The sequence below is a fragment of the Echeneis naucrates genome, chromosome 7, assembly GCF_900963305.1.
Source record: "Echeneis naucrates chromosome 7, fEcheNa1.1, whole genome shotgun sequence".
NCBI lineage: Eukaryota > Metazoa > Chordata > Actinopteri > Carangiformes > Echeneidae > Echeneis > Echeneis naucrates.
Genome location: NC_042517.1, coordinates 17,264,106 through 17,288,491, shown reverse-complemented (window position 1 = coordinate 17,288,491; position 24,386 = coordinate 17,264,106). Strand labels below are relative to the sequence as shown.

Genomic DNA, 24,386 nt, shown 5'->3' with positions numbered 1-24,386 from the left:
TGATATTAATGTAGCAGAAAAAGCATTTGTGTGATAGTTATAAAGAGCTAAAGGCTCTGATAGAAATTCCAAATTCTTTATCTAGCGTGCCTTAACTTGTTGCTGGTAAACATCTTACATGGTCGATATAGTTGTCCTTTACCCCGCGTGTACAAAAAGTCTTCACTGGAGCTGCTGGATGGCTCCTGTCCAAAACAATCTCCCTCCACACTACAGAGGATCCTCGAGCCCCCTCTCCTTATATGCATTTTACTTGCTCACACAACACATGCACACACTCTGACAAAACACACACATGCTGCCATCCTCTGCGCACGCATGTGGGTGGAAGGAGAAGGAGAGCCGAGGAGCGAAAGAAAAAGAGAGAGAAAGAGAGAAGAGAAGCCCTAACCCTTTCCCCTCGGCTGGTGGAAAGTGAAACTTCAGAGTTTTTCTTCCTCCCCCTCTCCATAGTGTTTGATAGTGTAGCACTGGCAGCCTCTGTGTGCCCCCCTGCCCACTCTCTCCCGTTGTGTTCTGGTGGCCAGCTGCTAGCAGAGTTGCAGTTGTACGTGAGTGGGTGGGTGAGACTCGTTTCCTGTGCTCCTCAGGGCTCCGCTCCAACAACTACTGCAGCACGCTCCGGCCAGGGGCCACGGGGGCCACTATTCATAACAAACAGGGGGCTGGCTCCTCTCCTCCTCCTCCTCCTCCTCCTCCTCTTCCTCCTCCTCCCCCCCCTCCTCCTCTTCCTCTTCATCCTCCACTGTCAACATCACCACTACCACTACCGCCATCATCATCATCATCCTCATCATCATCATCAACAACATCAACATACTGCCCGCCCACTCCACCCACGCCACTGCTCCCCTCTGAGCCTCGGCCCCTGGAGGCCCCCGGTCTGCGGGCTGGGGTATCCCCACTGCGCTCAGAAGGGTTGGACATGCAAGTAGAAGAGGCTCCTGAGGGCCCAGAGCCCTGCACCTTGCCTGAGGTAAGCACACAGAGCCTGGCTCAGCTCCAGGGCAGAGGCTGCTCTCTGGGTACTGCTCCTCCACTCGGATAAAAGTCTGTTCCACGGAAAAACGAGTGGAGATAAAGATCCAGGGGGCAGCTTCACCCTCCTTCTGGAAACAAACCGAGTGGGGTTGAGAGGTGACGACAGTAGAAAGATACTGGTGACGTAGTGGAGGGTGGGGTTCGGGGTTAATGGGGTTATTTTTCATCTTCGGAAAGTCTTTTTTTACACACAACCACATCATCACTCAGCCCCTCTCTGTATCTTATTCTCTGTGTGGAATCTGGCATATTTCCTGCTGTACTAGAGAGGAAACACTGATTTCTTTTGTTTGTCTTTCTTTTCAGTATGATTTGTTTGCTTTTTCTTCTGTTGCTTCAACAATACTTCACTTCTTTTTCACTTTTCAACTGCTCTTTTAATATAGCTAGACCATATTTCACCTTTGAGCCAGGAGTCTTTGCTCAGCATTAGCAGTAATGTAGTATATAGTGGTTAGATTAGAGATGACACATCTGGTCACAATGGCAGTGCGCGCTCAGACACGGCAGATAACGGGCAAGGTAGTGAGATGAGACTGAGTAGAATCAATACTAGTAGACAATGAGAGGTTTGCTCTCACAGCCCAGGAAATTGTTTGTTCTGCTTAGTGTGTGTATGTGTGTGTGTTTCTGCGCGTGCGAACGTGTGGCTGTGTGTGTGTATGAGCATGGCAGTATGAGCATGTGTGGATGTGATTTTTTTTTTTTTTTTTTTTTATTTTTTGTGCCAGTCGGTGTGTGTACGCTGTGTGCGCGGGTGAGCATTTAGGAGCAGCATTTGATTTCAGTGGACCTGCCTCCCAACAAGCCTCCCTATCTCTACGGACAAGCCATCTGTTTGCCCAGTGCACTGTGTTCTGTTCTTAGAGAGAAGGAGGAGGAGGAGGAGGAGGAGGATTGTAGGGGCCGAGGAAATGGGTGGGGGTGAAGGAATTGCAGGAGCATGGAGTAGATGGATGAAGGATACGGTTTAGCTGCGATGTAGAAGAAAGTGGGGATGGTTGTTTGTTGCACTTTGCTAACACCCAAGAGTGGGTTCATTACTAACAGAAAGATAATATTAATAATATTGCAAATCAATCCAAGTGCTCATTCTGTGTCTCATGGGGCAACTCCAGGACCCAGAAACTGTCAATTATTTACTGTGCAAGACTTTTCCCTGTGCTTCCTTCTTTATCTCTAACAATTTATCGGCCTTTAAATCATGCTGATCTGCCATTTCTCTTCTGTTTCTCCCCTTTTCTGTTTTTATGTCTTTGTTTCTCTGTTTCTCACGTGTGAAATAAGCTTCACAGCTTGGCTCACCTGCCTGCCTCCTGCATGCCCAGACCAGACAATATTCCATACAGCCTGACTAAATCTGTGTGTGTGACATAACCAAATGCCTTGTGTTTACAGGAGGGCATAATAGATGAAGAAGACATGAAGGAATACAGCACAGGTACGGTTTCACCTTTAAGAGCAGAAGTACGTCTTGTCTAGACAACTTAAAGAGATTTTGTGTTTTTAAACCTGCTTTATGTTTCTCACTTTCATTCTCTTCCGTCTTGCAGCGTCAGCCCTGGAAAGTGACCAGCCGCCTGTTGAGAAGGATCAGATGGGCGGTGGGAGCTGTGCTGTTGGTTTGACCACGTCTGCGTCAGTGTCCATGGCTGGCAGAGAGTCCAAAGGGCTGATGGTGCTGTGCGAAGAGGCTGGATTAGGGGAAAGAGTCCTGCCAGAGCCTGGTGCCTGGCCCTCAGAGGGGTTCGCCTGCTCCCTGTGCAAACGGCTGTTCAGCAGCCTGGAGCATCTCAGGGAACACGAATACCGCCACACCCTGTCTCTGATGGCCCTGTCGCTGGACTGGCCAAGCATGCAGGGTCCTCACCACCAACCTATCTTTCCCCATCACCATCCACAGCCCCAGCCCCTCCACTTCCAGTCGCTTTACCGCCCCACAGTGGCTGAGCCGGCGCGCTACTTCTGCTCCCAATGCCCCGCCAGCTTCACCCTCAAATCCAACGCAGACCGACATGAGAAGACCATCCACTTCAAGAAGAAGCTGATGCAGTGCGCGTACTGTCTGAAACACTTCAGAGACCGCACAGACCTTCACAGGCACCTGTCATCCGTGCACTCCAAAGAACGGGGGCACACGTGCCCCGCCTGTGCCAAGGCATTCAGCACCCAGAAGAACCTGGCGACGCATGTTAAAGTGTGCTGCCAAGTGGGGTCAATGCCAGGCATGATGCTTGGAGGCCGCATTGGGATGGAAATGTCTCAGGGCGTAACTCCGCTGTGGCAGCTTTCTCAAGACATGAAAGTTGACGCACATAATCACAGTATCAATGCTGAAAATTGAGACTGGATCAACAGGCTGCAGGCTCGTGTATACACACACATTCATACCCAGCAATTAGACGCGTATCATGACTGTCGCTCGTTTGCGCCATAAATGACATGTGGTGTCATTGCACTGAGATGGAAAGACAATCAAATCTCTATTGACATGATTAGAAATGTCAACATTTGCCACCACATGTTCATTTTTTAGGGATGATTTGAACACAAATTGACAAACTTATATGTCCACAGAGCACAGCCGCTATGCAAAACAGTTTTTTTTTTTTTTTTTTTTTACAAACTTCTGACTGAAATTTGTTGGATTTTCCTGGTTGTTGAGTAGTTTTTGCTGAGGACAGACTGGACCTATGAACAGGTGACGTACTTTTGTGCTGCGGTGCCAGATAAAAAGATCGGGTAGGGTGTGGGGGTGTTTTTCCGCCTCCCCAACCTAAACCACTTGTCTGGCTCACTGTCGCCATCAGTCTGACTTAACTCTTCTCTCCTTTTTAGGCAGAGAGATCTTTATCTTTGTGTCCACCCCTGCATTACGGGCACAAAGACAGTTCAAATCTGCAAGGATTTACTGTTGTTCACAGCCCACACAACCATACCACCTGCAGGAACTTTCTAGCACTGCAGCAGAGAGAATAAGAAAGACACAAATCTGATCATTTTTGTGGTAGTTCTCATAAATAAATGTTGAGAATTTAATGGAATATAACTTTATATATTACGCTAAATTGAATTTGGTGGGATATACAAAATCATTTGTGATTGCAGAAACTCAAAGAGAAAGGCAAAGCAAAGTGATTCCACAACAGATCCACCTCCGCTGCACACACGCAAGCTTGTCCTCTGTTGTCCGTCTCGTCCCTTCTGTCAATGCTGTCAAATCAGTCCAGATGGAGGGGATGTGCCCAGTGAGACAAAGCCAGCTAAAACAAAAGGCCAGTGGTGGTTGGGATGGGGGTTGGGCGGTGTCATTTTCTCCCTCCTTGTCCATCTCCTCTGTCCCAGATCTGTAAGTTTTCTAGAGGCTGAGTGCGGCTGGAGCTGGACAGTAATTGGTCCTTCATGGCTCCGGCCCTTCTTAACCCCTGACCTCTCATCTGAGGGGGAAGTGGGGTCCGCAGGGCAGATGCCCTTTAAACCAGAGCTCAGTGATGTCACCGCCGTAGACAGATAATGGCCTTGTTGTGAGGACAAGGAAGAAAATGGGAGATCAAGGCAGACGATTTGGGGAAGATGCTCAAAAGGTATAAGGGAGGCGGTGAAGATAGAAGAGCTAGAGCAAGGAATGCAGGAGAGACACCAGCTTGAAATCCTTGCTGGGAATTCAGATACATTTCTGCCAATATTTTCTCCCTCGGGTTTCCAGCAGTCCTTTACCCTGCGACAAATTATTGCCCTGATACAGACCCGTATCCAAGGGGAATGCATCCACCCTATAACAACCCACAGAAATATAGAACTGTAATTTCTGAATGTCTACAGTGAAAACTGAGCTGGTGTTTATTGGGAAAGTCACCCCTTGCTATATATATATATATATATATATATATATATATATATATATATATAGAAAATTGCCCACTGCCCAATGTTGTCTGATACAAAATCCTATTTCTCAGGTAGCTCTTGTGGACTGGCAGGCTCAGAGAAGTCAGGAACTAATCAGGAACTCTTCAGGATCAGCCACTGAGGAGAAATGGCGACTGCTGTATGGATGTTGTTTAGCATCTCAAAGCTGGAATTTTTGTTGTTTGTAAAATATTGAAATATATAAATTTTTAGAGAGACAGAGAAACCCCGTCTATGGTATTTAAAAAAATGTACTTTTCTAAACAGAATTTGACTCTGCTTGTAATTTTTATGCTGTAATTAAACTGTTATTAAAACTATCAAAACAACCCTCTTTATTAGTGGTGTGTGTCACACACATATTCACATCACCACAACAATGTTTTTGTCTTTGTTTTTTCATTTTAATGTGAAGCAAATATGTGTGTGCTCTAATGCGTTGTGGAGTTGTATGTATATGTGCATGTTTTTTGTTGATGCGTCAAGTCAGAGCAGAAGTTGGTTTGCTGATGGAGGTAATTATGTCATGTTCCTTACAGCTGAATTTAACCCTTAGCTGCGTGTTCGAATCCCTCCCTTATGTGCGCTAGATGTGAACCGTTTGTTGTGCTTGTGTATGCATAAATCCAGCCCAGGTTGTCGGCTCTATCTCGTAATTTGTGAAGTTTCTCATCGGTTAGACACACACACTCTCAGCCACACACAAGCAGACTCACAATCTGTTTGCCCGGATGCCCTTCACCTGGCTTAACTAGCAATTTAAGTCCAGACCTTGAGATAATTGGCTTAGCAGACCTCAACACAAAACGACTACATGGTATTAATGATAACTCTTTTCTTTTTTTTTTATTATTATCACCATGTTGGTATGGTGATTTGACACCATATTCCTTTGTGTGTGTGTGTGTGTGTGTGTGTGTGTGTGCGCGTGTGTGATTATTAGCCAACCTTCAACCCTCTGTGATTGTCTGTTTTTCTTTGTTCTTTGTCTGTGTTTTCGCTGTCCATAGCAGAGACCTTCTAGAGCGACCAAGGCAGACTGACTGTTGTGTTCTGTGTTTATAGTATCTCTTTGCCTTTATTGCTTCAGTATGGAGGAAGTGCTGTTGCCAGGGCAACTGTAGCTTTGACTGGGGTTGGGGTGGCCATGGGAATTGATAGTACAGTTCTAGACCATGCTGCTAATTAAATGTAGTGACTGAAAAGTGACGTCTCGCTTTATTTATATGAGCTTCATTCAATACATTTTTCTTCTCCCCCCCATCCCACCCCCCTCTCTCTGTGTCCCTACAGTGAATGACTTCACAGTGATCCGTAAAAAGTTCAAGTGCCCCTACTGCAGTTTCTCTGCTATGCACCAGTGCATCCTAAAGAGGCACATGCGCTCTCACACTGGCGAGAGGCCTTACCCCTGTGAAATCTGTGGCAAGAAGTTCACCAGAAGGGAGCACATGAAGAGGCACACACTGGTGAGTGGGCTGAACGATCACGTATTATGTAGCACGGAGGATATCCGAAGGGCAAATAAATATTTTGAAATGGTGTGTGTGTCCCTCTAACAGGTCCACAGCAAAGACAAGAAGTATGTATGTAAAGTGTGCAGCCGAGTCTTCATGTCAGCGGCCAGCGTCGGCATCAAACACGGCTCCCGTCGCCACGGGGTCTGCGCTGACTGCTCCGGCCGGGGCATGGCCGCACTGCTGGACCACAACGGCGAGGTGGGGGGAGACATCTCTCCAGAGGAAGAGCTGTATCCCGGCGATCGTTTCCATGATGACCAGGCGGAGTGTGACGGCGACGGAGAGGGGGAGGAGGAGATGATGGTGGAGGGGGATGGAGAGATGATGGGAGAGGGAGAGGAAGAAGGAGGGAAGTGGAAGGACTCAGGGATGACCACTGAGGCACACGGAGCACTGGACAATGAGAAGGAGGAGAGTGACTCCTCGGCACAGGAGGGCGAGCAGCAGAACGGGAGTGAGAGGGACTTTGCCTGGATCTCCTAGAATCCGTCAGGCTCCTGCTGGTGGCTCGTCGACCAATCTGTGAGGATCTCTTGCGATCTTTAGGGCAGAAAACTCTGCTTCTTTACCCATTCGTCCGACGCTGGGCAGGCCTTCCTTTGACTGGAAATGCTGTAGGGTGATGCGCGACAATGATCTAAAACCATTCTGAGTAACACACTCGAACGCACACACACACGCGCGCACGCACACACACACACACACACACACACTTAGGTTATTCTCAACCTTGACTGCCATAGTAGAAGAAGAAGAGTGGTCAAGACGTGGCCCGAGTGCAAGGCTTTTTCTGCTTACCTCCTTTACTTCTGATGCAGTGTTTTTTTTTGTGTTCCCTTTTCTCGATTGTTCAGGCCAGAGTCCAGTAGTTTTCTACTGTGCCACAACAGGAATCAACGAGGACGCTGCCAAGGACGTGGCCAATGCAAGACTGCAACTTTACTGCAACTTTCTATGTTTGCCATCACAATCACCATGGAAACCAAGGATCACTGACAGTGTAGGGAAAATAGGCAGGAGGGGGAGGAGGGAGTAGCTTGGTCCCACCTTGGGTGTAATGCTTCTAGGGAAAAATGTCTCTCTGTGAGTGAAGGGAGAGTCTGAATCTATTGCAAAGCTACGAGTGTCAGAGGACTGGGCAGCCGATGGCACATTGATGCAGAGTCCTACTGCCACAGACTTGCACTTTAATGACAACTGACTCCTATCAAAGCCCTGAACCCGTGGTTTACATTTTTGATCTGATCTTTACTTACCTAAACAACTCGGTGACCGCACCTACCTTTAAGGATATACTTTATGTCCTCTTGACTGTTATCATGATAGAGATCACTGAATCTTTGTGCAGATTGCTGTTTATATGGCCTATGCCTTTCAGTGAGTTCCTTAATCTTTTCTTCACTTAAGTTTACCACACAGTTTCTATCTATCCATTCCAACAAATACTGGAGATTTGACAAATGTACATACAACTTTTGGAATTTTTAAGGGGGAGCAAAGTGTATGTGAGACAGAGAGACGGAGAGAGACTGAAAAGAAGTTTTACAGTGTATGTAAGGGTCCTCAAACTCTTTATACACAAAGTGCACATCAGTCACACGGTGTCTGCTTCCCTGTTTGGAAAATCAAGGACACAGTGGCTCTGCACTGAGTTAAACTATTAACTATTTCTGTCTCTCTCACTGTCTTTGGTTCAGTTTCTCTCACAGTGGAGTTTGTCATGATAGGACCTGAGAGCCAAGTCTCTCGCACCTACGGAGGAGCTGCCTTTGTTTAAGAAAAAAAAAAAAAACAACAACAATAACAAAAAAAAAAATATTTTCTATTTTTTTTTTTTTTTTTTTCCTTTCTTGGTTATGTAATTCCAATTTCCAACAACAAAAATATGCAGACTCTTCCCATGGTTTTGTTTTTCTTTTGGTGATGTAATTTTTTTTCCCCGGCTCTGTAATGTTAAAAGAAGAGGATAAAAATTGTGCTTGAAATTCAGAGTTTGATATTTGTAGAGTGTGTAATATTAATTTGTTTTGTTTAACAGCTATTTATTGAAAACCTTTTTTTGTTTTTGTTCTGCTGTTTTTTGAGAAGTCATTCCCTCCTCTCTCACTCTCTCTCTCTCTTTTGCTCGCTCTCTGCATTGTGTGCAACATGATGAGTGTTTGTGTGCAAGAATGTTCGAGTGTCCAGTGTCCAAAAAAAAGTCTTTATTGATTTCTTAAGATTATTTCCATGCTTTTCGCAAAGTTACTGACAATTCAAGTGAGGCAGATGACGTCTTATTATTCTGATTATCAGATCTATGATTACTGTTGTTGATGTTACTATTATTATTATTATTATTATTATTATTATTATTATTATTAAGTGCTGGATGCTAAGCTTTATTGTGTGTTCTTTTTTTGATATTTTATATCTTGTATAAGAAAAAAAAAGCTTTTATACTTTGCCTTGTTGTGGACAGCAAGCCATGGGGCTTTTATCGACCTTTTATTGTGCCAGTTTACGCTTTTTCTGTCGTATTTGCTTTTTTTACCAAGGGGGAAAACAACTTCACTGTCAAACTTCTCTGTTAGATATTGATTGACACATATATTCAGCACAAGCTTTTGCATCACTAATGTACACTAATTGATTAATATCAAACCAAAACCAATCTAGTACCTTGTATACATGAAGTGCTTTTGTTTCACAGTCTGTGTGTGCAGGTGCTTTTGGATTTATTGTTGTGGTTAACAGTTCTGTTGTTGGGTTGTTTTTATTTTTGAACCTGTCACTATTCGTCACAGTTTGAAAAAAAAAAAAAAAAGTGCACATGTTATGGTATTATTGTGAATATGAAGGGCTGCGTGGAAGAACTGGCTGGCTTTTGAAGACTGCATCTTAAAAACCAAGCTGATTTAATTCCTTTTTTTTTTTTTTTTTTTTTTTTCTAGTTTCTACTGCCTCACACCTTCGCATGACACACAATCAAGTAGAAATGCAACATGCAGACCAGAGGGCATTTAGTCTACATGGTGTATTCCTATCTGCCAGCGTTTAACTGGCTCGAACTCTAGTTCATTTACATAAAGGGAGAGCGAGTGCTGCAGTAGTAACTCTGGGAAACATTTTGTTGCCAGTGCCGGTCATACACATCAGGCCTCCTTGCTACAGGTGCCATGGACTGCACTTCCCATTAAGCCCCACTGAGAAAGTGAGTAAAATACAATTTGTGATGCTTACTTCATGTCTGGTAATGTTTTTATTTTATTGGTATTATTTATTGTGTTTTTGTTTGACCCATTTATCGAATAGTTGTATTTTTTGGGTTGTAAAAAAGAAGAAAGACAATGGGGTAGGATTCCTATGAATGTCAATGGTGGGTGTGGAAGGAGCCCATGATCAGTGACAAATCTCTGTCCTGTGGTGCTGTTGTGGCCACTTGAGAGACGTCTGGATGTATGCGTGACTCCCTGTTCCTGCGCTCTTCTCACAACCTGTACTGTATGTCCTCTTCCTCATACTGGGTTGTACTTCAGGAAAACGTCTGCCATCAACCCCTCAATATGTGCCTCAATGACATTTCACCTGTGCGATTGTGCGAGTGCCTGTTGCCGTGGGATGACTGAATATTTGTATTGACGAAGAGATTACCGAAACATGTTCAGATTAGAGGTGCAAATGTTTGAGGATGAACCTTCAAAGAGACAAATCATGATGGGCGACTAGATTCTCCTTCCCACCGTGTGTTGATGACCTTTTGTGCCCTGATTCTGTGGTCTTAACTGCATGCCTGTGTTCATTTTGTCATACCAAAGCAACGTCTTCGGCATCTGCACACAACTGTCTCATTCCACGATGCAAAACTGGAACTATTTGCTCTATTGCAGATGAATATGGGTATTCTTAGACGTGTACAAATTGCAATCCTCATTTAGCCTGTATAGCTTGATTCACACGTGCAAATCATGAAGCCATAGATATGGGTATATATACTATATTTCAAAATTGGCGCTTTTTACTTTAGATTTTGTTCTTCTACTAAGAGTGATGTGTGTATACCTTCATATATATGAATTTATATTACTATTATATATTATTTATTTTCCTCTCAAGTTTCAGAGGGTCTTTAATTTGTAAAAGGTTGCCCTTGAAGCTTGAGGTTTGTTTATTTTCAATGGGAATATTGTTCAATATGATACTGACTTTATATTGATGATTATCATAAACCTGTGTTTGTAACAAAATGTGTTAAATAATCAAAAAAACCTGTCCTGTTTTTACACCTGTTTTGTTTTGGGCAGATTTAAGTGCTCTTGTGCAGATATTTTTTGGTTGATAGTACTGATCACAGAACATTTTTAGTCAACCATGAGCCTCCTGTTTTGATGTTGGGGCTGGCCCAGTGGCCGTCCAAGCCTCTTTCTAACTTCATGTTTAGTGGAAGAATCAGCTTGACTATTATTTGCAAAAACCAATCAGTCTCAATAAATTTTGAAATTGCTGCTGTAAAGAAGTGACCAATGTGTTCTGTGGCTTTTATTTTCTCATTTGTGATTAGGGGTTGATGGAATTAGAGATGTTGTTACAGTGGTTTCCCACAAGGGGTCAGGATAGACAAATCAAAGAAATTAGACGCAAGAATGAATCTAATCCACAAATTTAGACTTTAACTTTCCTAAATTTTCCATCATAAAAATCTGCTGAAGAGTCTAATTCATCTACACAGAAAGGTTCAAACAAAACTGGCAGAAAACTTCTTCCATTCAGGTTTATTTTCTTTCTGTCACATTACATCACATAGATCACATTATCAGCATCATACATGGTCATCCATCTTTTCAAGCACTAGTCGTAGGCTTGACATTCACACAAATACTCTTTGAGTGCACCACTCCTCAGAAAGTGCTTCCTCCATATGCGTGGGATTGCTGATGAAGACCAGAGGCTGAGCCCACACACAGGAGAAATCTTCCCATTCAGTGAAAACCCAAGGCTGATGTCATGTTTCCCTCAAAATGCTTTTAGCGCTGTGTGTTTGTGCGTATTGGGATGTAACCCTAACCCATCTTTACATTTAGAGGAAAACAAACCCAAAACCAGCCTTGGGTTATCAGTTTCTGAAAGGGGAAATCTAACAGATTAAACCCTTCAGTGTTGTATCCTAACAAGAAAACAAACAGGAAAAAATGAGCAATGCTAGACATGCAAAACAATGTCAAACACAGCCAGACAATCAATCAATCAATCAATCAATCAATCAATCAATGAGACAAAAACAAAAACAAAGCAAAAAGTCAGTTTTCACCCCTGCCAATGTAAGGCTCGGTAAAAACAGTAGAAAGAAGATGGTAATGAAATGAGAGCACTGACAGACAAGAGGGTAAAAGTCTGAACAAACGATAAGAGCACAATAGAAGAAGCTGAAAAATGAGTGGAGCTGCCATTGCAATGCAAACCATTTTGATTTGGAAGGAGATCTATTGGCTTTGTTGCTGCAGGTTTACACACAAATGAAAACTGACATTCAACAAAGCAGCACATAAATTTTGTCATATTTGGGAAAAAAAACAAAGGCTTTTTTCTGCACATTTCAAGGGTTTAGTTTAGCTTAATATACTGGGTAAAGGCTTGGGTGGGACCACAGTAAAGCTGGATAGCACGAGAACAGAGTGGAAAAGGACAAGGTCATCAGAGAAGAATTACTGTAGTGAAAAGGAAATGATAAGGGTATGCCTATTGGGAAACACGTGGAAGACACTACAAGCGTGCTGTCTGTTGGAATGTGCACGGCAGGATGAAGATTCCCAAGTTTTCATAAAGACAAAAGGTCGAAGGTTATCCTGCCTAACAAAAACTTAACGTCACAACCACAAACAACAACCACCACAACACACACACACGAAAAAAAAAACAAAACACAACAATACTTATTACAATTTGCCAGGGAGAAAGACAAAAGAAACAGCAACAGTGTGAGCAAGTTGCCCAGATGTCACCAAAAAGCTCAAGTTAGATCTTGTTCCGTTATAAAGCATTTCATTGCACAAAGTAAGATAGTAAAGCAATACTGCATGGTTGTGTTATGATTTAGCAGTGTGGTGACAGCTGTCAGTGGGTGTTAAAAGATTTGGATACCAAAATCAGAATGCAAAACTGGTTCACTAGAGGCAAAATACAAACTAGCCAGTAAATATAACAACAGAAAGGACTTTTTTTTTTTTTTTTTTTGTGGGTTTTACATTCAAAAGCTTTTGTTTTTCTCCCCTTTGCCTCTAAGCTACAATATACATTGAATCTTTGTGTTATATTCACTATAGCTTCTCAATTCACTTAAAAAAATGAAAGAAAAATATTCTGAGCAACTTAACTGTAAAAAAAAAAAAAAAAAAAAAAAAAGGTTCCTTTTCATTTAACAGAGATGCATCAACAAAAACAACCACAACAACAATATATGAAAAAGCCTCATGGTTTTCTTTTGTTGCATATGTACAAGAACGCCCTGAAACTGCAAATCCATCTCTATCGTCACTGCACATCCCATGTCTGTTTTCCATCTGCCTGTATATCTCCAGTTTCCCTGCACGCCCATGAAGCCAACTTCAATCTCCATCACTCGTTTTTTTGGGTGAAATTTTTGGACTGTTGATTGATTTCACAAAAATTCACCAATAAAGTTCTCTTGTCTAAGATCTGTGCACAAGAGCAACTTTGTACCCAGAGTTCTTTCAGGCCACAATCACCCATGCCGAGCTGAGCTCTTCATAAGGCATCCTGGGGTCTTTATCATCACGGGCCAGTTTAGTGCAACTCTAACAAAAAAAAAAAATATACAAAAATAGGTGGAATAGTGGCCAACAATCACAGGATACTGTTAGCTTAACATGTGCTAATAGTCCCATTCACTGCCAGCAAAAGCATTGGCCTCTAACCCTGCTGGTGGAATCTAAAAGTGCTTACACTGAGGACGGAGAGAGAGGGAGAGCTGCTGGGCTGCATTTGACACTCGATCCACGACCAAACCAGAGATAACAGAATCAAAGTGGTATCCAGCACTAATAACAGTATCTACAGTTACCACCAAAACGTAAAGAAGCGTGAACCTGTTTTTTTCTTTTTTATTCTTTGTTATTTGAGCAAAGAAAGCACAAACATGAGCTTGATGGATAGAAAAAAAGAAAATGCGTGGATAGTGAAAAGAACTCTAAGCAATTAAACACTTTAAAGAATCAGCTATCAAGAAGTTAAGGTGTAGTTGCTGACTGAGACCGGTGTTTTCCCATCACTGAAACAAGGCAGGTGCTGCTTCTGGCCCTTGGCACTCCTCCAAGGAAAGGCAAAGTGACTGACTACCTAAGTACCGCGACTGTACTTCCGAGTACCACACTTGTACACTGCCAGCACCACCATGTATAATACCATAAATCTGACACAAAGAGAAAGACATTAACTGTCAAGATCACTCGCAAAATAATGGGGGACCCCAGAGGTACAGAACCTCTATCCCTGACACCCCATTTATTCCACTGGGCAGTGACGAAACCCTTCCCACCCAATCGGAAAAAAAAAAAAAAGGAAAAAAGAATTCTTCCACTTCAAAATTTTGTGTATATAAAATGTCCATGTATAAAAACATGTTTCGCGCAGTGCAACATAGTGCAATTTCATTAGGTCAGTATACCTTATTCCTTTTTATGTTCTTTTCATTGGCACTTTGTGAAGTTTCTGACCGAAGGAGGCCTGCCGACTGCTCTCAGGAGCCAAAACAGACGGAGGTCTAGCTTATCTGGGATGCCACTGGAATAAACACTTTACAGGCAGGATCAGTAATTATCCAAACAATAAGGTGGTTTAAAACAAGAACTTGAATGAGATATTAAGAACTACTATTACAGCGAACATGTGTGCTTCATGTTTTAGCCCAATGACAATAAACATTCAGGCATACGCTGCTCATCAAGTGAAAACTTGTCACTTCTGGCGTGGTAGTTAACAGCACGAGTGACCCTGTGGGGACAAAAGACAGTGCAGGTGTTTCTATGGCGACAGAAGTCTGAAGTTGCACTGATCCTCACTAGAGGAGTCCGCCTTAAAGTTGGCTGGCTCATAGAGGGAAGGACAGGCACTCTGCGGGTGTGTTGGTGTGGGTGCGTGATAGGTTACTATGGTGATCAGGTAAGGTCAGTATCAGGAGCGCTTCGAGAGTGGAGGATGTGCAGCAGGATCTACATTCAAAAAGCTGCTAACAAAGAGCGTGAGGGTGAAAAATATACATCTACTGTGATGACTCCACATCTAAGACTTCAGAAAAAACACCTGTTGTCAAATTTTGTCCTCAGTGGTACATATTATAAAATACCTTGGAGCAAATGTGTGATTTTGGGGTGTATAAATAAATAATTTGACATGACTATACGGTTGGATATGTGCAGCTGGTTATCATCTTGATAAGCTCAGTGTCGCATTTTACCAAGGTTGATTGTGTCGACTCAGAGTAACTCATGAGGGGAATATTCACATATTAAAAGAAAAAAAAAAAGAAAAGTTCATTGTAGGAATCACTTAAAAACATCTTCATCGTGACCACTGATGTAGTTCTGCCAATGTCTTAGCATTATTTCTTCCTCTTTTTGTTTTACATCTTGTACAACTAATGGAGATACAAAACACATTGGTTTTAGCAACTGAGGGTGAGATTTTCTTAGGATGTCCAATATTGCTGTAAACTTCAGGGGGAAACATAGGACAGGGATATATCAAAAAATGCACGATTTCTAACTATCTAAAAATCTACAACCTGTATTTCATCTAAAGCTTAGAAAACTGTAATTTCCTAGTACAGGTCTATTCTCAAAAGTAAAACTACACTTTGGTACAACATTTTAAAACACCCAATCCACTTGCTTTCAAATTAATCGATATCTAGTCCACAATGACCAACACCAATTGCATGATTTGATTCTTTTCATTTCCAAATGTCAGACCAAATTGACAGATAAATCTAAAGGCTTCATTAAAACATATAGTGGAAACAAAGTCCAGATTCCTATGAAGTTAAGTTTGGTATCTATAATTGCCGCACTGCTGTTTAATGATAGTATAAGACTAAAGACTGGGTAACATCTCCATTTCAGACAAGGAGAAATTAATTAGAACGCCTGATCATTAGTGATTGTTGGGCTACAAATTCTGTTACTTTCCTACATAAACAATTTAGATCAGTCAGACCACGAGTTGAAGTTTAAAAGGGCAGTTATAAATCATGAATTATTGTGGTAACCATTCTCTTTTAGAAAGGAAAGAAATTGCCTTTCCGCCTTAATAACGATGACAACAACAAAGTAAGAACAAAAATATTAAATGCTGTAATTCTGTTGATTGCACAGTGCAACTGCTGGTTGCTTAAGCAACATATTGTTGAAAATAAACTCTATAAGAATCCACTCTCCACTTTCTCTGTCATTTGCTGTGGTTACAGTGATACTCTAAAAGTCTTATTTCTTCAAGGTGCATATCTCTAGGGTAAAAAAAAAAAAAAAAAGGATAAAAAAGAAGAGAGGGAAATATATTTCATATATTGTGTACATCTCGCTAAAGAATATTTGGAAAAATCAAGGGAAAACTCTTTGTACCACTTGGTGTTAGGTTTTTGTATGTTTCTGCTAAATTCCAAGACATGATGCGAGCTGTCCTGCATTGATTGATGAACATGATGTTAGGTATGGAACAATATGTGATACCCAGTAAGGCTGCACAAGACACTGATGTTAGATTTGGTATTAATCTTATACCTAAGATGTTAGTTTTATGTGAATAGGCGTTTTGCCTTTGGTAGGTTTTAAGTCTCTTAAACAGTGACAGTGAAAAACGTATATGCTACAGAGGTCTTAACAAGCAAATCTGGTGTTAACCCTTGAACCTCCTGAAAGAGTCATTATCCCATAAACAGTAGCTTACACGATGCTCCTATAATAAACAACAGAGTATACCAAAAAGCTTATCTGTAGTCTTTAAACATTGCCTTGAGTTGAGGATGTGAAAAATTGTGAGAAACAAAAATCTAATCAGAAGGTTCAAAATCTAATTTAGATGTTTCTTGCTTTCCTTATTCATCAAGAGTGAAAATGTCTTTTAGAAAAAGTCTCCAAACCTGCATAAAGTTTTATTTTTTTTTGTTGTAGTTTTTTTTTTTTGTTTGTTTGTTTGTTGTTTTTTTTTTATGCACCAGTTTTTTTCTTTTTTGTTTGGAAACGGAAAAGAAAGAAGGCAAAGCCCCTACTGGGCCAGAGGAAGCAGCACTGAGAGCTCCATGGTGAAGAAATCTCCCCTCATCTCCTCGGTGGAAGAGTCCACACTGCTGTCACTCTGAGAGGAGAAGAGCTCATCTCACAGATGCGGGAAGGGGACTGGATTAGTCGGTGAATCTCTGACAGGCTTTTTTCCAGCGACAGGCTGTGCACCACATGTCTCTCTTCTCCATGCCGTACACCTTTCGGCACTTCTTTGCCTCCCCACGGGGTTTCCTTGGTAACAGCAGATGTGACAGCATAAGGACACGCACACAGACATCCAGGCGCCCACATGGGCAAAAAACACATACATGTACAATGTGTTTGGAGGCACAAAATTGTGTCCATGTGCATGTTAGTTCAGGGTAACATATATGAACTAATCCCTACAAATAAATGTCTCTCCTTAAACAAGTCAATTACTCTCAAGTATAAACAGAGCTCACAACAAAGAAACCATATGTGAGGAGATGGATGATTTTAATGCAAATGCTTTTTTTTTTTTTTTTTTTTTTTTGCCATATCAGATCTGATGTTACTCAGCGACATGAAGAGCAGTGTAGAGTGTTGCATAGCTTTTGTTGTGACCCTGGTTTGGCCTTATTAGAAAATCAATGGCAAGCATTTGAGTTTCAATGTCCTCATTTTAGAGCCCATCAGCAATAAACAATTCATTAGCACACTGCAGAAAATGAAATTGCCTTACTTTATTTCTGTGACTAAAGGGCTTGACCAAGTTATAGTAATCCAACTAACGAGAATTAATATGAAATTTACAACTGTAGAGTAAATTTGTAGAATTAATACGCTGTGAGCAAACAGAAGCTTTGTTAAACTTTTACCACAAAAAGATAATGACCATTTGTGAAGTCAAGCATACAATCAATATATAAAATACAATTAAACAGTCCCACATACTTAAGGCCTGGTGACAGTTAAAATATAATTTTTCCCTTTTCTTTTACTTCCTTTTTTGAAAATAGCGGCTTCATACCTGGTTCCTGGTACTGACTTTGCTGGTGGTGTGATCAAAGCATGGTTCTTAGTAACAGTGGTGAGTGTGTTGGCTGTCGGCTGCCGCTTTTCACCAATGCTAACCGTTCGGATGTGAGTCACTGGCCCCTAAAAAAAAAGAGAAAAAACTGATGCTTTACTCAATATATTACTTACATAGTGAGGCCTCACGGTGTCATGTCTACTCTCCAACATCACTGGATAGAGAAGAAGTCAGCTATTAGGCAGACAAAATCTTTATCCCTGTCAGAGTAACCTACAGATGTTGTCATATTACTTGTCTACCAGTTGAACTGGTACGTGTATATGTAGCTGAACCAAAAAAACAATTTTAATCATTTCAGATTACAGATTCTGGAATGTGCAAACAATTTTCTTTCTTAAACATCATCTTTTAGCTCCGGTACTGTCAACCAACGAGATGTGAATTTTCCCCCTCCATTTTCACTATAACCTACGTGCAAAGCACAGAAATCATAGAAAGCTTTAGTAACAGCTGCAAACAAGTTAAGGATGAGTGTTGCTTTCTTTGGGCAACTTGAAATACTGTTCAGCATTTTATGCTTTCAGACAGACTAAGCTGGCCTTAGTCACTATTGTCAAAAAGAAAAATATCTTTTTCTTTCGATTAGAGTCACAATATGACCTTGTCAGCTCTGTACTATGCAACTACAGAAAGCTTCCTTTTGTTGCACATTAAACAGACACATTATCACAGTCACAGCTTTGATGTCATTCTGCCCTTTCCTGTTTCCCAAAAACACAGTAAAAATTTTCAATTTTTGTAAAGTTACCTTGCAGATGTTGTATCTACAACGAGAAAAGATGGCATTACATATTATTTGTGTCCCCGCAGTGGTTGCCTGTCAGATTTGTTATTGATTTTAAGATCCTTTTATTGGTTTGTAAATATTTAAACAGTTCTATGCCTGAGTCTGAAGTGCTTTTAAAATACAGTATGTTCCTCCTTGATCCTTCAGGTCCCTTGACTGTCTCCTGCCTGTTCCTGGAGCCCAGACTGTGATTCAAGGCAAAACTGTCTCCAACCCTTATGGCTCCAGTGTTTAAAACTGCCCACAAGAGACACTGAAGATTTCACGGTGTAATATTTTTTACTTGTTTTAATGCAAATTCCTTCTTTCTCATTTTGTTTGACTTGTTTCTACTTACATACCAATTTTTACTTTAGATTTTTTCTTTCCACTTCTTTGCATTAGCCTTGTATAGACTGCATTTAGACAGTACATAAAATATAATGTTTGCAGCAGATGTCATTAATGGGTGCACATTTGGTTGATGGTCTCCTATCTTGAGGAAAAGTCAGGGGCTTGAAAAAAGATCTTTGGATGAGCTCTGCTATAAACAGATAGATGGGTACCTTTCTATCTAATAAGATGACGGTTTAGGAAAGCAGGAAGAGTGAAAAAACAGTGCAACAAAAGTGAGAAACAGCAGGAGAGTAGTTAAACTTAAGATAAAAAGGCGTGAGACAAAGCCTCACTCACCGGGGTGCCTTTGAAAATGACAGTAGGGGACTGCCATGACACACTGATGCCATTCCCAGTCCCAGTTCCAGGCCTGGTCCCATTACCACTGCCTAACCCTGCCAGCTCAGGGCCCACTGGGACACTCACTGGAGCAGTGGCCTGGAACATGGACAACCACCCCATCGCAGCAAGAAAAGAGCACGGCAGAGACAACCAACAGAAAGCACAGAAAAAAGACATCATATAATTAGTTGGAAAGGTATTTTTCACCCCTTTATCTGTAATCGGCCACCGCATCAAGGTTGATTATGAGACAGAATCAAAACTGCTTAAAACAGAAATCTGTCTTACAAAAAAAATTAAAATCTGATAAGTTTTACAGGTGCTTGTTGGATATAGCAAAACAGCCAGATGAGATTAGCAGCGAACAGAAGAGCATGAGTACGGCAATGGATAAAATATAAAAAGAAAAGAAGACGTTTTGTCTCTCCATATGCATAACAAGACACAGCAACTGCAAGTTAAATACTGACTCCAACCACTGCGGAAGACTGAATTTTATATTGATTTATACTTACTAAATGAACTAAATGTTTTATTCTTCTCCCAGCTAAAAACCTTTCATTTTTACCTCCAATGGCAAATAAGTGTGGAGAACACATAAAATGGTTATGGTTTGAGAAAACAGGAAGAAAGACAAGTAGACATAGAGGAAGATAGAGAACTAAAGTAGCTTTAAAGCTTTTCAGATAAAGTGTTGCAAGCAAGAATTTAAGCCAAATTAGATACCATAGCTGAAAGTTTTCTGAACTCAAAATAATTTGAATACATTCTTCATATCAAATATGTTACTGTTTGCAAAAAAGTTTTCCTCTTTCTCTCCCTGATATATACTCCCACACTCTTGTGGGAGTAATTCACCCTGATCTCAGTGCTTTTTGCAACATTCACTTCTTAGCTCAGTAATATATTGACTGCTTTGTGTTTTTTCCTGGTTTCCAATAGTATTGCGTTGTATTGCAGTAGTTTAATGCGTTCACTTTAGAAATCTAATTTAGTAGTTTGAGTGTGTGTATCCAAAAATCTTTCTAGAAGTGTGTGTGTAGGTTACCTGATAGGCATGGTCAGTGCGGATGTGGCAGAGCGTGGAGGGAGCTGACTGACTGAGCAGTGTTGGGGCAGGGGTCTGTGAGCCATTCATGTTAATGTGATCAGAGTGAGGGACATCGGTGAGTGGGGACGGGAAGACAGGCGGAGGACCGGCTGTGGTTGGGGAGGTGGGCGTGAGGCTGGACAGGCCCTCTGTTAGGCTGTCCATGTTGACCTCAATCTCTGAGTAGTAAAAGTCCTCCTCTCCATCGCTGTAGTCCGAATCACTGTTTCGCCTGTGGGAAACATTAAGTTAAGAAGTACCAATTAAAAACTCCACTGACTTCAGACTTCTGCTCTCATTGTGCTTGTCCCTCAGATGTTTTGTTGATGCAATACTCTGTTGGCCACTTATGTTGTAAATTGCCATCATGTATAATCATCTTCAGCCTCTTGTGTCAACACTTGGCCACATCTTAATGTGGGAAAACCAAGAGCAACGGTTAATTTTTGCTTGAGACTGACTGGATGTGTCTGAAATAATTCTACTCACTTTTCTCTACTCTATTATCTCTTATTTGATGGCTCAGGGCTGTGAGCTCTAGATTTCTGTAGAAATTGAAAACAAACTTCTGTATCCTAAACAAATACTAAAATATAATTATTTCATTAAAATGATTGTTTTATTCTTAATAATGATTTTATTAATTGTTTTTATTACCTTTGCTCAGAAACTGCAAAAAAATGCAGCCTTGACTGTGATCTTCCATTTTATTTAAGTACCACTGACCATTCTATAAACAGGCAGAGCTGTCAGCTAAGTCAACCCAAAAAGGGGTAAAAACAAATTGTTATTCTGCCAAACAGCAGGGGGCAGTAAAAGCCAGTGTACAGCAGAGTCCCTCAGAAAAACAGGCTGCTGATGTGAGAGAGCCTCTTTCTTCAAAAATTAAAAAAGGTTCAGCTAATGTTTAAAGTAACAACAGAACTCCAGTTTCAAGTAAGAGATTAGTATGAAATTATTATAAAATGAAAAATCATTCTAACTTTAAAATGCTATGCAAGCTCAAATGAGTTACAGTGAGTGACAAATTAATATTTTTTTTTAAGTTCTAATGAACTTGCTGAGTATAAAAAGTTAATGTTAGTCTGTTAATGTTAGGTTCATAAAAACCTCACAATACGAAACTAATAAGTTTGATCAAATTTCCAAGATACGATGCATAGAGGCCTGGTAGTCAGTTAGTAAAGGGAGGCAGGTGGACAGCATCCAAGCTGTGACCACTCAGATGTGCGTCACTTTTCTTGCAGAACTATTTACACTATTCAGCTTGGAGACAGTTAACCTGAGGTTGGAGAACAAGGATTACTAAAATGACACCTATAATGTGAAGGTCTTTATTAAAATCTGCATCATTGTCCACATCAGCAGACAGGATTACAATACATCGACAAAATGATTAGAAGGTATAAAAAACAACAACCGAAATGAATAAAAACTTTTTTGACACTAACAACATCCAAAGAAACGTTGTTATCAGAGTGGTTGAGTTTGTGTAAGTGTAATACATTAAAAATATTTGAAATTTAGCATCCTTTTTACTTTTTTTTTTTACTGTATATCTGTAATATATGTGAACTCACCCCAGGTGGACGGTGCGGATGTGTCGCTGGATCCCTGAGGAGGTGCTGAGGACCTTTTCACAGTTCTTCCACAAGCACTTGAACATCACCTTCATGGAGTTCTGAAACAGACATTCAACCCAAAACCAACACGGGTCAGGTGCTGCCTATGAAGACGACATTAAATCTTACATAAAAAGTGAGAAACGGTCACAAATTTTCAAAGCAACAAATAAATTTGACAGTAACTGATGTCCACTTTGGGCAGCACAGTGATGTGATTGTGGAGCGCATTGGGTTTGCATGAGCTTTGTGCCAGTGTGGGTTCTGCCCAGCTTCCTCCCACAGCCCAAAGACATGCACACTACATTAACTCTAAATGTACTGTAGGCACAAATGTGAGTGTGAATAGTTGTTTGTCTCGCTATGTCTGTGTGCTGTCTGCAACCTGTCCTGACCTTACCACACCCTCTCCTAATGTCAGCTGGGATTGGCTCCAGTCCCTTTGCAACCTTGCATGGATAAAAAATTATGGATGATGTCCACTTAGCATCTGTGCATTTATGCTATCACCTGCCTTTGGTTCAGTTCTGCTCCTGTACATTGTTATGAACAATACAAAAAGATAATCGGTCAGCTGTGACAGAAACTAATAAACCTAAACTTAGAACTGCAGAAAACTAATAAGTAGGATCAGGGTTGGGAAAGCAAACTTTGCATAGCATTGCAATTTGCATAGCATGTGTTCTCATGCTCCACTGGGTGATATTAACTAGCAAAGTCAAAATAAAGGCTTTCTTCTGGGATTGAATGCCACTCTTACAAGGGCCAAATGCTATTTGTCAGTAGAGCACTATTAGAGACATGAGCTGTGACAAGTTCAGACAAAGAGGCAGCAAAAGAGAAAGACAGAAACAGAAAAAGACAGTAACAAGGAGAGGACAAAACACCCTTCTGTCTTTCACAGTACTTTCAGGTTCAGTGACACAATAACAAGAAAAATAAATGCACCATCTTAATCCCGTTCTGCTGCACGATCAGTTGCAATGGAAACTGTCTGGTGGTAGGTACAGTCATCCAATCGACAACATACAGTACATAAAAACTTCCCCATGCAAACACAGACAGCCATGTCATCAAGCGTGTGACCTCTTTTTAACCTTTGAGAAATAGCATTTGAAAGAGATCATTATATTTAATCCTCCTCAGATCTGATTTTACATTAAACAAAGAGCATGATGGATGAAGTGATGGAGTGGGTGTTTTGTTTTGTTTTTTTTTTTTAAATCTCAATTAAATCTAATTTTTTACTTCCACACATCAGTGGCTGGCAGCTGTCACATGAGCAGGCAGGGACCTGCATCATAGCTAATGAAAGACAGTGGGTGTGTACTCTCATTACCTTTTAACAGCCTTTGGAGAAAGAAGTGCAAGAAAAGGGGGAGGGAGGGAACAGGAAAGAGGGAAACAAAGCAAGAGAAGTCAGAGTTTTTTTCTATCAATGGTTGTCCTACCTCTACACTGATGCTCCTGTGAGTTATTTCCCACCGACTGTCACTCCCTTTCAGTGCATTCAACACCAACATGCTATTAAACTAATTGAATGGTGTTGGCTATATGCATATCTCCAAGCATGCTGTTTGAAACAACCTTCCTAATAAGAACTGCACCGAAAAGCTAATCTTTAATCCCACAAACAATTACAAAGTACTTAATTCTCTAAGCGTTTTTCTTGCATCTTAACGTTGTTACAGTAAAACTGGTGATTGCAATGTTTAATAATCCTCTCAACTCACTGCCTGCACAAAATCAAACAGCCTACAGTCTAAGGGGTTGCTGCTCATAGAGGGTTTAGACCTCTGGGTTGGCATCAGCTATGTCAGACTACAAAGCAATTTAGCTCACGCTTTAGCCTTCTTCCATAGAACTTGTGTGTCTGAATTCCTCCTAGTTTCACCCTACCTCATTTCCTGTCTGCTTATCTATCATATGGCATAGGTCTCTGGCAGCATCATCCTTGGGGTCTTTAAGGTTTCATATATTCAGCAGCTCAATAATCTTCACTGCTGCCCCACTGCAGAGAGGCTGAATTGCAAACTCCCACAGTTGTACAGTATATGAGCTCTCCTCTGTCACTTTATGGCTGGAGGATATATTGATATTCATTTCTACTCCCTTTGCTACCTTCAGCATCAATTCTATTCTCCTTCTGTACACCCTATGACTATCCTCATTTTCATGCATCCCTTGAACCCTTTGTTACTTTCTGCTGATCATCCCTCCCCCGTCTGCCTCCTCTCCTTCATTCTTACTAAACCTTCCCACTTCTCCCCTTGAAAAGACTGAAAAGGGGATAGAAAAGCTTCCTGCCATTTAAAGCATTTTGACATTCTGGGCTGTTGCTCTAGTTAAAAAAAAAAATGAGAGGGGGAGAA

At 41.2% G+C, this 24,386-nt stretch overlaps 2 protein-coding genes across 4 annotated transcripts in view; one reads left to right on the top strand and one right to left on the bottom strand.

The window, feature by feature from the left end:
• zbtb46 (zinc finger and BTB domain containing 46) overlaps positions 1 to 8,283 on the top strand; it is a 55,044-nt gene extending 46,761 nt beyond the window's left edge. For both annotated transcript variants that reach the window (XM_029507257.1, XM_029507258.1), the window contains exons 5-6: positions 6,244 to 6,419; positions 6,513 to 8,283. In XM_029507257.1, coding sequence (XP_029363117.1) covers positions 6,244 to 6,419; positions 6,513 to 6,953 — 617 coding nt within the window. In that variant the 3' untranslated portion in view covers positions 6,954 to 8,283. The remainder of the gene's footprint in view (positions 1 to 6,243; positions 6,420 to 6,512) is intronic.
• A 4,364-nt stretch (positions 8,284 to 12,647) lies between these two features.
• Positions 12,648 to 24,386, bottom strand: part of slc2a4rg (SLC2A4 regulator) — a 35,995-nt gene continuing 24,256 nt past the window's right edge. The window contains exons 5-9 of one of the 2 annotated variants that reach the window (XM_029507259.1): positions 21,973 to 22,073; positions 20,351 to 20,624; positions 19,258 to 19,398; positions 17,733 to 17,860; positions 12,648 to 16,972 (exon numbers count right to left, since the gene is read on the bottom strand). In XM_029507259.1, coding sequence (XP_029363119.1) covers positions 16,861 to 16,972; positions 17,733 to 17,860; positions 19,258 to 19,398; positions 20,351 to 20,624; positions 21,973 to 22,073 — 756 coding nt within the window. In that variant the 3' untranslated portion in view covers positions 12,648 to 16,860. The remainder of the gene's footprint in view (positions 16,973 to 17,732; positions 17,861 to 19,257; positions 19,399 to 20,350; positions 20,625 to 21,972; positions 22,074 to 24,386) is intronic. The other variant, XM_029507260.1, reaches the window with a different exon arrangement.